Here is a 13658-nt window from a genome sequence, read left to right on the forward strand (position 1 = left end):
GGAAATCAAGAACAGTTTGATATGCTTGAACCACCAATCTTCGGAACAATGGGAAAAATGAGGCTGGAAAAGTAGCAGGTAGCCTGATAAAAAGGAACATATAATATAGCACAGGTAATATAGGAAAGGTCTTTTAGATTTGTTACTCAAGATGGTCACTATAAAAATTGTATATGCAATAGACTCATGCATATAATAGTAATATTTTATCACCTTCCTGTACATAGTTAACAAGTATTTGTTGAATGAATAAATGAATGCACCAGAAAATATAGTTTTTCTTAACCAAAGGCAATACCACTGTCCCATTACTTGTATAATGAATTGTTTTTTCCCATTAGAAGTAATGAGTTAGTCTTAATATCTTTACTATCTCTTACATGTTCCCACTTTAAACCCTTTGTGCATACTGAAGTTATAGCTGGTCAGGACTATCCTTACACGGTAGCACCTGATCATGTTCCAGATTATTAGGGAATATGTTTTTGGCCACACCAGTAGCTAATTCTCATCCCTTTAAGCCTCACTCTTGCATGAAATTAAAGTTCACCAAAACATCCTCTACAATCTTCTTGCTCACCACTGCCACGAGGGGGTTTTAACATATTACATAGACAATTCATGCAACTCTAAGTTATACTCAGAATTTGGCTTCTTTAATTTCTTGAATACCAAGCATAACCTCTGCTGTCATAGTATAATAAGACCTTACATCAGTCAGTAGAAGGTAGATAATGGCTTACAACAACAAGTGCCAAGGGACACCTGGGTGGCTCAGGAGGTTAAGCATCCGACTCCTGGTTTCGGCTCAGCTCATGATCTCATAGTTCCGTTGAGTTTGAGCCCCACCTTGGGCTCTGTGCTGGCAGGGCAGAGCCTGCTTGGGATTCTCCCTCTCTCTCTCTGCCCCTCCCAACTTGTACTGTCTCTGTCTCTCTCAAAATAAATAAATAAACTTAAACAATTTTAACAGAAACACACACAAAAAAACAAATGCATTCGTCATTAACACTAAGTATTGATAAGGCCAGCAAGGGTGGCGGTCCTCACCCAGCTCACCCCGGGACAGAAGCTGTCCTGCACTTAAAGAGTTACTGCAGCAAAGGGAAGGGATGTGGCAAATCTCACATGGGCCTTACATTTTCTACCTAGAAGTGACATGTCACTTTTTCCAGATTCTGTTGGCCAAAACAAGTCATCTGGCCACCCTAAATTCAGAGGGGATGGGAACATGCAATCCTACAACATGTCTGGAAGGAGAAAGGAACAGCAGAAACACATGAACAGCATGAATGACCACAAGTCTTGAAATTATCCCTCTTTTACCCTCAGGCTCCCTGGAGAGAAGGAAGGTAGTGAATATAGAGCACTTGGAGACACAGGGATACAGATTTGAATTCCAGCCCTGCCTCTAAGTGGCTGGGTGATCTTGGGCAAGCTTTTAAATTCTCTGATCCTTAATTTTCTCATCCGTTAAAGAAAGGTGAGGAGCGATAATGACTACCTTAAAGAGCTGTGAAGATGAGAGAAAATACACATGCACAATGCCTGTGTACACATGAACACACATACAAAATTAGTATATGCTTTTATTTAATAAATCCTGGCTGCTATCATTGATATTCTTACTGCTGTTTTCCTAAACTGGCGTGCTGGACATTCTTTCCCCTACATAACATCCTGGGTATACCTTCTTCTGCCTATCATTTCCTGGAGCCATATATATTCCCATTCTACAATTACTAGGGTATGCTCCCCCCACTCTCTTTCTCTCCCCTCTACCTCCTCTACTCTTCTGACACGATTTGCCCCCTACATTCCAGCGCACACCATTGAAATAAAAGAGAACTAAGACTAGATATAAGACTAGTGAGGGGCGTCTGGGTGGCTCAGCCAGTTAAGTGTCCGACTCTTTTAGCTCACGTCATGATCTCATGAAGCCCCATGTCAGGCTCTGGGCTCACAGCGAGGAGCCTGCTTGGGATTCTTACTTTCCGCCCCACCCCCACCCCCCACCTCTGTCTGCCCCTCTGCTGCTTGCTTGCATGGTCTCTCTCTCTCAAAATAAATAAATAAACATGAAAAAAAAAATAGTAGTGAGTGAAGTGTGGACATGTGCTTCTGACCAAAGCTATTCCTACAACTGAATAAAACACATAGAGCCCACAACCTTAAAAGTAGATAGCCCCACCCTGATAAAGGAAAAAGTCAGTTAAATCTCATATAAGAGATACTCATGGTTCCCTTAAATAAAACAATATTTCTTTATATTTTTAAAAGAATATATAACTATTGTGGTGGTCTTTTTTCTCCAAGTAATTCCTAATTATTTTTCAATTTCACCTCTTATGTTTTTAAGTTAAAAACACATTCTGGGAGAATTTGAGCCTACACTTGTTTATTGCTTCCCTATTGTCTTTGACAGATTCTTGAGTCGTTATCTAAAATGACAACAGGCTGCTAAGGACTTGATTTCCTCCTACACTTGATAGCCTGCCATATCATTTTGTTCCATGTTACAAGGAACATGTAGACATTCTCTTTGTTAGCCAGACTTTTGAGTTCACTGTACTGCCTGAGATAGAGACAGACAGACAGACAGAAAACGAGGGAGATAGAGAGCATTAAGGCAAGCACTGCTGTTTGGTCCACACCAAGGATTAGGAGGACCACAGGAAGTCCCACGTGGGAATACGCTTTCCTCATGAGGACACAATGTCCTCTTTTCTGTCCCCTGCCCTCCCTGGTGTACCTGAAAATCCTGGTAGATGAGTAATTTCAGAGCCATAAGAGAGCACTTTGTCTCCTTATAGTGGTGTTTTATGTAACCCCTGTCTAAAATCTGACTCATCTCATACTCATCATTTTAGGGTACTTACCTATATTCACAGTCATATGATTGCTGATGACTGGCAAAAAGCACTATTAATATCAGTGCCCTCTTTTTTCATTTGTAGCCGCATTTTGCAGTGACGATTGATGATTTAATCAATCATGCCTATGTAGTGAAGCCTCCATGAAAACCCAGAAAGACAGGGTTCAGAGAGCATCCGGGCCACCGTGCTGGGACGTGCTGGGAGAGGGGATCACTCGGCATGGAAGCTCTGTGCCCTTTCCCCATACCTTGCTCTATGCATCACCTGCTGCTGTCTGGTTGTTTCTGAGTTATATTCTTTTACAATAAACTGGTAACCTAATAAGTAAAATGTTTCTCTGAGTTCAGTGAACTGCTCTAGAAAATTAATTGAAGCTGAGGAGGGGGGCTTGGGAACCTCTGATTTATCACCATTCAGAAACACATGTAACAACCTGGGGCTTAGGACTGGTGTCAGAAATGTCTATATTGCAGACGAGGGTGTCGTAGGATTGAACCCTCAACCGGTGAAATCTGATACTATCTCCCGATAGTGTCGTCGGAATTGGGTTGAATTATAGGACACTCCGCCAGTATTCCTAGAATTGCTTGTTGGTGTGGAGAACAGCTCCCCAGTTCTGCCTCACACACTGGAATTGGTACCAGATCCTATTTAACCTGAAACTAATATAATGTTATATGTCAATTACATCTCAATAAAAAAAACCCAAAACACCAACTATTCTTTCTTGACTCAAGATGCCTCCAGAGTCCCTAATATCTTTGGGTATTTAAATTGTAGGAGAGATGTCTGGCTGCTTCTGAAGATGACTGATGATGTAAGACAAACCATTGGATTTCATGATTCTGGAGGTCCAGATTGAGATTCAGACCAGTGGGTGATGGCAGGAGTGAAGTTAGGAATAAGGCTGGCTGGCAAGTCACCATTCCTAGTGTTTAGACAGCATCTCCCACCACCATGAATCCAGTTTCTCCGGCATATCAAACTTCCTCTAACGCTTCACCTCCAGTAACCATGGATTAGTGGGCATAATGAGCTGATGGTAGCAGCAAATATGTGAGGTTTTTCCAATGCCATTTGAAAGATTCCTTTGAAGAATCAGGCTTCTATCATTGCATATTTTTAAAAGCTCCTAACATTTTAGCTCACTTACAAATATCCTACCAAGCCTATTTTCATTAATAGCTTTGGGGACAAGTCATTTTTCCCCACAACTTGTATGTTGAGAAATTCCAAATCTACTGAAAAGTTGCAAGGATAATAACCATGCACACCTATAGATTGTTTAACTATAGACTTTAACTAGACTAAACCAATTGTGAACATTTTGACATATATGCTTTATCATATTTCTTTCTGTATGTGTGTATAAGTGTGTGTGCTTGTTTTTTGGGTTGTTTTTTGTTTTGGTTTTTGGCTAAAACATTTGAGTGTTATTTGCTGATTATTAGGATACTTTTTGGCTACAAACTTTAACATGCATTTCCTAGTAACAGAACATTCTCCTATATCACTTAGGAAATTTAATATTTATATAATACAATTATCTAGTGTGCTATCTATGTTTAAATTTCCCCAGTTGTCCTCATAATGTCCTTTATAAGAAAGCCATTTTTTCTTCTAATTGGCCAAAGGATCTTGCATTGCATCCGGGAATGGATCTTGAAATCTGCTCCCTATTTCTTTTTCTGAATATTCATCTGACTCCTAAATAATGTAATATGGCCAAAACTGGCTGGATCCAAAACAGCCTGCCTAAGCTGCCAATTACTAATCATTCTTCCTAAATACCCATTTTACTGTGGAAAGCATCATCATTGACTGTCAGCCATAGAGGACCGGGAAAAATGGAGAACTTATTTAGCGAAATTCATATGTATATATTATGCTAAATACTGGGCTAATATCCAGAAGGGATGGGCAATTTACATACTATGTAATCAACTAAGGTTCTATTTGTAGTTATATTATGAGGGACAATGGCTCATTAATTCAAGTAAATGCTGTGCCTTGATTAAAAATGTCATCATGTAGAAACTCTGTGAGCTTGAGACTTAAAATGTAAGACCTAAAACATTTATATACATTTGTAATATTCAAATCTATTCTTAAGGAGTAGACTATAAAGCATCTTAGTTTAAACAAATACATGACTGTAGTTGTCATGAATAGTGGCTTGCTTAATTATTTGATAATACTCAAGTTCTTTTCAGACAACCTGTGTCATCACTTTTTTTTTTAATTGTACCTGTACATGTGATTTTATGGATAGAGGATAGCTATTAGTCTTTGGAATACTCTTATTTGCAAAACCAGAGAACTGGATATATCATATAAGTTATATTCCTCTCTTCCCTCTGCTTCAGTTATCAAGATATTTTAAGTAGAGGTGAAGTTTGGGGGTTAATTTATGGAGTGAATGAAATATTTACTACATATTCATTGTTATAAATTGAAAGTTTATGAGATGATGAAAATTTACAAGAAAGTACATATAAAACAACAGGCATTTACAGAAAGAGGCAAACCTAAAGGTCCTCATTAAACACATTAGTTTGGATGCCTATGGGAGACGGAAGGAAATGGAATGAGGAATCAAGATAAAGAGGAATCAATGAAGACAATAAGCTACAAACTGAGGAATCTACCTACTTAAAGAATTAGGCAGCAGTAGACACAAACGAAAGTACTGGTTGGGAGGGATACAGCTTCACATTTTCCCCAATTATAGTGCGTGGTCCATGGCTGCCCACTTGTGAGGAATCTGCTTAGACTTAGAGGGGACTTCATTAAATGGCTGTTGAAAAACAAACGTCCAGGCTTTTCCCTATTCCCTTACAGCAGTTTTAGAGGAACCCACAGTTCCCTGGAGCCTGAGAGAGGAGACTGGGGATACGTAGTGGTCTACATGTAAAGATTGAAAGAAAATTGTAACAATCACAAAATTAGGTTTACAAGGACAAATTTTCCCAGTGTCATACTCTATAAGGGGACTGTTACGAGAAATTCCTGATTAAACAAAAAATATATTAGAGCTAAGTTATTTTAGAGGCAGAATGACAGACCATGGAAGAGGAGAAAACACCATTCCATTCTGCTACCAGAGCATGATTTAATGAAAAATTTTTTATATATGTCCAATCTTATTAAAAATAAGTAAGGTTTTTAAGTATACTAATGGTATGATTTAACCAATTTTAGCTGCTCCAGTTCTGGTATATATGCTGCGGGAGAGTACACTAGCTGTTTTTCTTAATACACTTCTAAAATACTGGAAAAGATCAGATCCTAGTGGAGGGCGAGAACTGACCTGAAAGCCCTTACTAAAAATACTATATAACATCTTGAAAGGCCAGTCTTGCTTCCTGCCTTCTTTCTTCCCACTGACTCATTTGGACATTGCCTATGATCCTCAAGTCATCATTTCTCTGGCTGTTCGCTTTTCCTTTAAATCAAGTGTTTAAGCACAGTGACCTTTCCTCCCTCTCCATAGAAGATTTTCATTGTTCTGCTGCTTCTTACTCAGCTCATGCTTCCTTCAGCCTTCAGGGTGCTACTTTTCTCATTCTGATTTGGATTAATTGTGTTAGCCTAGATGGGTCCAATATCCCCAGAGGGTAGGACCCGAGCCCTTCCTGGTCTTTTCTACACATCATAAAAGAATCATGACAATGCTATGCCTAGACCTGTCTTTGTATTTGACCTGTTTTTTAACCAGAGAATTATGCATTTAAACTATCTTATTCTAAAAGAGTGACATTCTTTTATTCTTAAGAAGCAGTGTTTTGGTCGTGAAATCTTCACATGGGATATAAATACAACAAAAATTCATTAAGAATAATACTTGGAGGGGCGCCTGTGTGGCTCCGACTTCGGTTCAGGTCATGATCTCACGTTCGTGAGATGGAGCCCCGTGTCGGGCTCTGTGCTGACAGCTCAAAGCCTGGAGCCTGCTTCGGATTCTGTGTCTCCCTCTCTCTCTGCCCCTCCCCTAATCACATTCTGTCTGTCTCTCTCTTTCAAAAATAAATAAAGATTAAAAAAAATTTAAAAAGACTACTTTGATTTCTCCAGAAAAACAGTGTTATATAAATGCAAGGGAGGTCATACTATAATTACATTTGAGGTTGTACAAGATGGATGGTCAGTCATGTGTATATTCCCTTTTGAAATACTTGCTTGTATACATGTTTTTTTTAACTTCAATCTACACCACTTTGTATATCAAGAAAGGTATATTCTGAATATTTTGTGAGTTATAATTTATGTAGATAACGATTTTTTAAAGAATTAGTACAAACAGTTCATCTAGCATAAAAGCATTCTGAGTATAATTTATTTTGTTAGGGAAATATTTTACTGGGCCTGAGAGTAATCCAGATTACCCTTACCACCAAGTCCTCACCAAGATAGAGAGAATTAGGAGACTGGTCTGGATCTAAAACAACTTAAAGACCTACCATAGAAATTGATTTTTTAAATGTTAAAAAAAATTTTTTTAGCTGATACTAAATTACTACTTTGTCATTTTAAAAATTTTCACCAAAGTACTATGAAAAAGCTCTGACTATATTCTGATCATTCATTTGAACAGTAAAGAGAACTGTTAATTTTAATTTTTTGTCTAACATTATCAGTCCAGATCCATGAATTCCAGTGTATTATTCAGAATCTTCATATTCTATATTTCTTCTCACAAGATGGTCTTCAAATTCAATATTTGATAACACATAGACTCAGTTTATTTCATCACTTGGTTTTATTTTTTATTGGGCTATGACAGGGAATCATAAACAGAATTCACATATAATTCTACCCTGCTAAGTATTATACTGACAAGAGCAGTTCTCAGACAAATATATGGATGGCTGAATCATCTTTGAATAATTATAGCACATAAGACAATAAACTTTATTTTCATTATTCCAAGACCAGGGGTAAGTATTTGCAACTGCAAGTGACAACTGACATTTAGAGAAGTGTGGGTGGGGCATATGTATGTCAGCACCAACCTTCTCTCATCTAGCATGACCTAAAAGGCCATCAGCCAAAGAGAAAGCGTTCAGAGAGAAGATAATCGTGCAAATAGTAAAGGAATGGCTCGAGGTCTCATAGAAAGCATATTGTTTTTTAAGTAGAACTAAAACCAGCTTTGCTTACGTGTGATAAGGTCCCTACTAGATTTTGGAAATGATAGTTTCTATGTGTTCTACAGAGAAAGAGATCCAATATATCATTATGTTAATCAAATTCTACATTTGTAGACGGAAATAAGGATTTTACCATGTCATGTTAATAACTTATCAACTCTATCAAATCATTACTGATGGTTTGAGAGGATAGCCTTTTGGAGAATGACATAGCAGGACTTGCTAATGATGAAAAGCTGATTCCGACATCCCAACAGCCAGGGTACTCTTTATGTCTGCAAGGCAACAAAGCAGCTTATCCCAGTTTTCCACAATAAAAACCTTTCAAATAGTTGTTCTTCACATAGAAATGTATTGAATAAAGGTCAGAAACAAAGCAATTGCCGTGCCAGATTTGAGGCTGACTGTGGGCTGAGTTGTGGACACCATTACGTTGTAGAAGTCAAGGCATGGCGTTGGCTCCACCCATATGCAGGCCACCAGAGGTCTTGCAGTGCCTGTGTGCGCAGACTCAGAGGTGGGGGCCTGTCGGCTCTTTTTCCTTTTACCAGGCATGAAGTACACATCAGAGGGTATGCTTTTGTTCTTCTGAAACTTTACAGTTCTCATAATGACCCCATGGGAAGGAAAGCTTCCATTCTTCCAGAGGACTCACAGAGGCATGGTGCTGAGTGTCCTGGAACCAGAGACCCCCCAGTCTGCCCTGTCTCTACTGTCTCTCCACCTCCCTGCCCCACTGGGCTCATGGTGACATTACACATCCACTCTTCCTCACTTAAGTAGGTGACTGCCTTTTGTAGATTCCTCCCCGGCACAGGTTTTTATTCCAAGACACAAAGGGAAAGCTGGCTGACCATGAACCAAAATATTTACACAAATCTTCATTTGTAATGTTTTGATCTAGCTGTCTCATTTCCCTTTCTCAAATATCACTTTTTGAGGATGGCTCAGAAAAAAAAAAAAAGAACATCATAATGCCCACGTGGCTTTAGGTGCCACCCGAAATGAGAGGACATCGATGCTGCCCTGAGACAGGTCAAGGCTATGCATTTAAGATGAAGTCTCTCTCTTCTTTTCTTTAAACCTAATCCGTTTGGGAGAAATGGCCCAAGGTGCATCATCTTGAAACGTTTGTTTGATTTCATTTTCACAGTGCTACCTTTGGCCTCATTCACACAGTCACAAGGCCTGAACATGTACAACCTGCTTCATCCTGAACATTTATACACAGATTGTCAAAACATTCACCAGAGAGAAGGAAGATTCACCAAATTTTTAAAACTTGAATAAGAAAATGAGAATCAGTGCCATCAAAACTAAAACAGTCTCTAACAGTGCAAATATTCGGTGGTTTCAGAGTAGGACAGTGAAACAAAATTTGCATATCTGTCATTTAAAATTAAGAAGTATTCTGGAAATGATATTAAGTCTGAAATACTGGGAGGAAAACATTTAAAGGAGAAGGTATTTAATTGTGAAGTGTCAGACAATAACACAAACTTTCATTTGTTCATTTCTACCATTCTTCTAAGACCTCTTAGAAGATCAGATGCTCTCCCCAAATCTTCTTAGCCTCCTTTCCTGTAAACCATTTCACAGACAGTTGAGGCCCACAGGAGCCCTTTTGTCTGAAAGTGAAGATCTTCTTGATGTGAAAAGTTTCCTTGGAATATTTACAACGTAAAGAGATGCCTTTGTTTTAAAAAAGTGGTCTGGCAGCCAGCTGTGAGCTTCTCCACTGAACTGCTGACACCCTAGTGACACTGTCTGTGCCTCCAGCTCACCCCCAGAAAATGACAGTGTTGGGTAGCAAAGGTGGCTTTAGAAAAATCAGCCAATTCCAGCTGAATCTATGACCTGCACGTGTCAGAACTGTAGGACCAGCCGAGACTTTGAAAGCTCTTCTAGCCGTTCTAAGCATTCAGAAGGAACTATATGTCTACTGGGACTTTACGTGGGATGGCCTTTTATAATTTTCTAAGTATGTTTATGGAAATGTTATCACATCCTAGCTCAGGACCTCTTGGTGAGGTAGGAAAGGTGAGTTTTATTGCACGAACAGGAAAATTGAAATGCCAAGAGTGAACAGCGAGCTTGCCCAGAGTAAGTGGCAGGTAGGAGCTAATGATGCAACTCTTCATCATTTTTCTCTTCCCATCACAGTTAAGAAAACTAAGAACACAGTTCAGGCATGGGGTCTAGTCCCTAGTCTGTCACTGTCTAGCTGTGTACCCTGAGTAAATCATGTCTTTGTGGCTCAGTTTCCTCATCTACAAAATGAGAATAATAATTCCTGCTCTACCAAGTAGCTGTGAGGAACACATAAACTGCTTAGTCCCCTTGTCACCCATGCTAGGAAAATAGGATGTAAAATCCTTACTACTCAAATGTCAGGAAAATTGAGACCAGATGGTATAAGGAGTGAGGATGGGCAGAAACCCCACGTCCTAGCTTATCTTTTAATGAGAGGTTTCTTTAGTCAGATCAGTTAGCTTCTTTGTCTCTCAGTTTCCTCAGCTAGATTTAGGAGGTCTTTCCAGAACACTAAGAATATTTCTTCTTATTCATTCAGCCCATAAGGTTTCCATCCTAGTTTTCTTTCCTAATGATCTTGCTGCCTCTGAGACTATTTTCCCTAAAGATGAATGGCTAGGACATTTACATAAAGAGGCAAGGGACTGTCAAATCAGTGTGACACATTTTAGTCCCCCTGTGACTCTCTCTCTCTCTTTTTTTAAGGATCATTAGGAGCCTGTAGCAACTTAATGGAATTAAAATCACCAAGCAAAGTATAATGAGGAGTAGGAGTCAAATTACTTTAGGAACTACTAAGACACTGTATGTGGCCTACTCAGAGGAACTCACTAAGATCATTAGCCTGCATGACACCCAGCAGGGACAATCTTCTCATAAGTGTCCCCTGCTTCCCAGGGATCATTAATGCTGCTCAGCTCTGGCCACAGTGGCCAATGTCAGACCCTCGAAGAATCAGCCACTTAATTAGATCTGGAGTACAGAAGGGAAAAGCAAGTTTTCAAGATAAAATGCAGGGGAGAGTTTAGGAAGAGGGAAAGCCAGGGGCAGAGTGGATTTTTCACATTAGCATTTCATTCTATCTGACAGGAGGAGGTTTAGAAATTTACAACAAAGGGATCTAATGCCACAGAGAGCTAGGAAGAGCCTCTTTTCTCGACTTGAAGAGTCTTCTGCCCAGAGGGATCGATGCATTCCGCGCCTCCACGTGGACTTAGCGGGCTGGAGGCCGAGGCAGAAACCACTGTGACTTTGCCAGTCATGGAGGAGAGGGTGTCTGAGACATGCTACACCCACACTTGGAGCCTGGGGAATCATGCCGTCTCCTGCTTGCTACCTGCCTGTCAGTCTGCTTTGCCTGTGTGTTCCTCACAAGGACCACGTTAGGAGCGAGAATGTGGTCAAGGGCATACTCTGCCTCCCGGCTGCCAGAAAATCATGCCTTCTCCACACTCAATAAACACACATACACACACTATCAACTCATTTTGGCCCAACCTCTACAATTCACAAAGTGCTCCCATGGCTGTTTTCTTGATAACCCAGGTGGGACAGGTGCTATACATTTTACAGATGGGAAAGTGAAGCTCCGAAAATGTAGGCAATTTGCCCAACTTCCCAAAGGTAAAAGGGAATTCGGACCTCAAACCTAAGTCTCTTGACAGCAAATCTTGTACTTTCCATCACTCAGAGGGAATCCAACCTTTTTTCTTCTAAATTAATCTGAAGTTTTTATTCAGTGCTAAAGTATGCACTAGAACGTACACAGGTAGATAGAAAAGAAATATGAAGAAATGGCCCCTCATTTCAAGGAGATGAATTTTTATAAACAAATCAGAAAATTATAAATGTTCAACAAAAAAGCAAACTTACCTGCATGGCGTAATTCTTCAAAGTCTAGTAGAGATAAATCCTGGCTGGGAAGGTGCTAGTGGGCTAGAGGTGCACAGAGTTAATTTTCTGGAGAAGAGAGGTTTGGCACTGACTTTCTGGGTCCTATTCTCAGATCATCCACTTGGAGCATCTGTTGAAATCACAGCAGATGGAACACATCAGAAATGTATTTTCCTTTTTACTTATTTTAGTTCCTTGGAGAATCCTGGTACCTGGGGTACTGCAGCGGTAAAATGAAATAAAAGTTTATTTTTATATCATCATTTGTAATATCATAAGCATTACCTGTTCCTGGAGAAGTAATTGCATTCCCTTCCCTTCTTGAAGTGAAAACTGGAAATAAGACTGAAGTGTGATATTTTGTGAATAACGCATTCAGTTGTTCTTTTTTGTTGTGTTTGTTTTTGCAGTGCCAATGGACACCTGATCCCCTGCTGCCTTTGTCTGAAATCCAAGAAGTTTCCTTGTGCTGATTTAACTGCCTGCAATCTTTCCTATCATAAAAAACAAAACAAAACAAAACAATGCTGATTCTGTGCATTTTAACCCCTGTGTGAAACTGACTTTTAACATACTTGTGCGTTCTTTGACCCTTCATGAAAGATGTCTGAACCTGGCTCTTCATCTGTATTTTCGGGTAACGTGGAGAATGGAACCTTCCTTGAGCTCTTTCCTACATCCCTGTCCACATCGGTAGACCCTTCCTCAGGCCACCTGTCAAATGTCTACATCTATGTGTCCATATTCCTTAGCCTTTTAGCGTTTCTGCTTCTGCTTTTAATCATTGCCCTCCAGAGGCTCAAAAATATCATCTCTTCCAGTTCCTCCTACCCAGAGTACCCAAGTGATGCTGGCAGTTCTTTCACCAATTTGGAAGTCTGTAGTATTTCCTCTCAAAGGTCCACTTTCTCAAACCTTTCCTCATGAAGAAAACAGAAGAATTCTTGAATGCTGCAGCAGCCTCGGTTTTCCCTTGCGGGAAGTGTCACATGAAGTAGTTGCTTCATGAAAGAAATAACCCCCTTTCTTTTCCAACCAATGAGACCTGTGTCTCCTCCTTCACCCCTAATCTCTCCTTCCAGTCATGATGCTTTCCATTTGTGAATGTAGGAGTTGATGCTGACTCAGAGAAATGTGTGCAAACCTTAAGGGGCAGAATTTCACACAAACCACCTGACCAATCCGGAGCGGACTTCTTGAGGGTGGATCAGTTCATTTCACTCTGCTGGACACCCGAGGCGGAAATCATGCGAGGCGGCCTCACAGTGGGTGCTGGATACAGACTCTTGCCCTTCATTTCCCTTACAAAACCGTGAAACCAACTGAGCTGGCAGGAACTGGCAAAATTAAGTCTGAGCTACTTAGAAGACATTTTCCATATTTAAAAGATAAAGTGGAAACATCAAATTAAAAAAAAAAGAATCAATTTAGATTTAATGTATAATATTCCTATAACCGGAGGCAAAATATGCTAAATGTTTTCACTTTAATAAATGAAAATCACATTTATTGATGAGTAAGTCACTATGGAAAAGTTTTGGAAGAGTAACTTTTAATAGCAAGACAAATATGTTATGATGCAGTCTGTAATGTATTTTTGCCTCTTGGTTTTTTTTTTTCTACTTATGTTATAGTCATAATACTCCTACTGTTGTAGAATTCTTTGTGATAATTGCTGTTACTAAGAGAAACACCCTAAGAGACA

At 39.6% G+C, this 13658-nt stretch overlaps 1 protein-coding gene across 1 annotated transcript; it reads left to right on the plus strand.

Moving 5' to 3' along the window:
• Nucleotides 1-12556: 12556 nt before the first annotated feature.
• On the plus strand, nucleotides 12557-13408 carry SERTM1 (serine rich and transmembrane domain containing 1). The gene has a single exon (XM_042954271.1). The coding sequence runs from the start codon at nucleotides 12557-12559 to the stop codon at nucleotides 12878-12880; it is 324 nt and encodes a 107-aa protein (XP_042810205.1). The 3' UTR covers nucleotides 12881-13408.
• The last annotated feature ends 250 nt before the right edge of the window (nucleotides 13409-13658 follow it).

The sequence above is a fragment of the Panthera leo genome, chromosome A1 (genome assembly GCF_018350215.1).
Source record: "Panthera leo isolate Ple1 chromosome A1, P.leo_Ple1_pat1.1, whole genome shotgun sequence".
In the NCBI taxonomy this organism is placed as follows: domain Eukaryota; kingdom Metazoa; phylum Chordata; class Mammalia; order Carnivora; family Felidae; genus Panthera; species Panthera leo.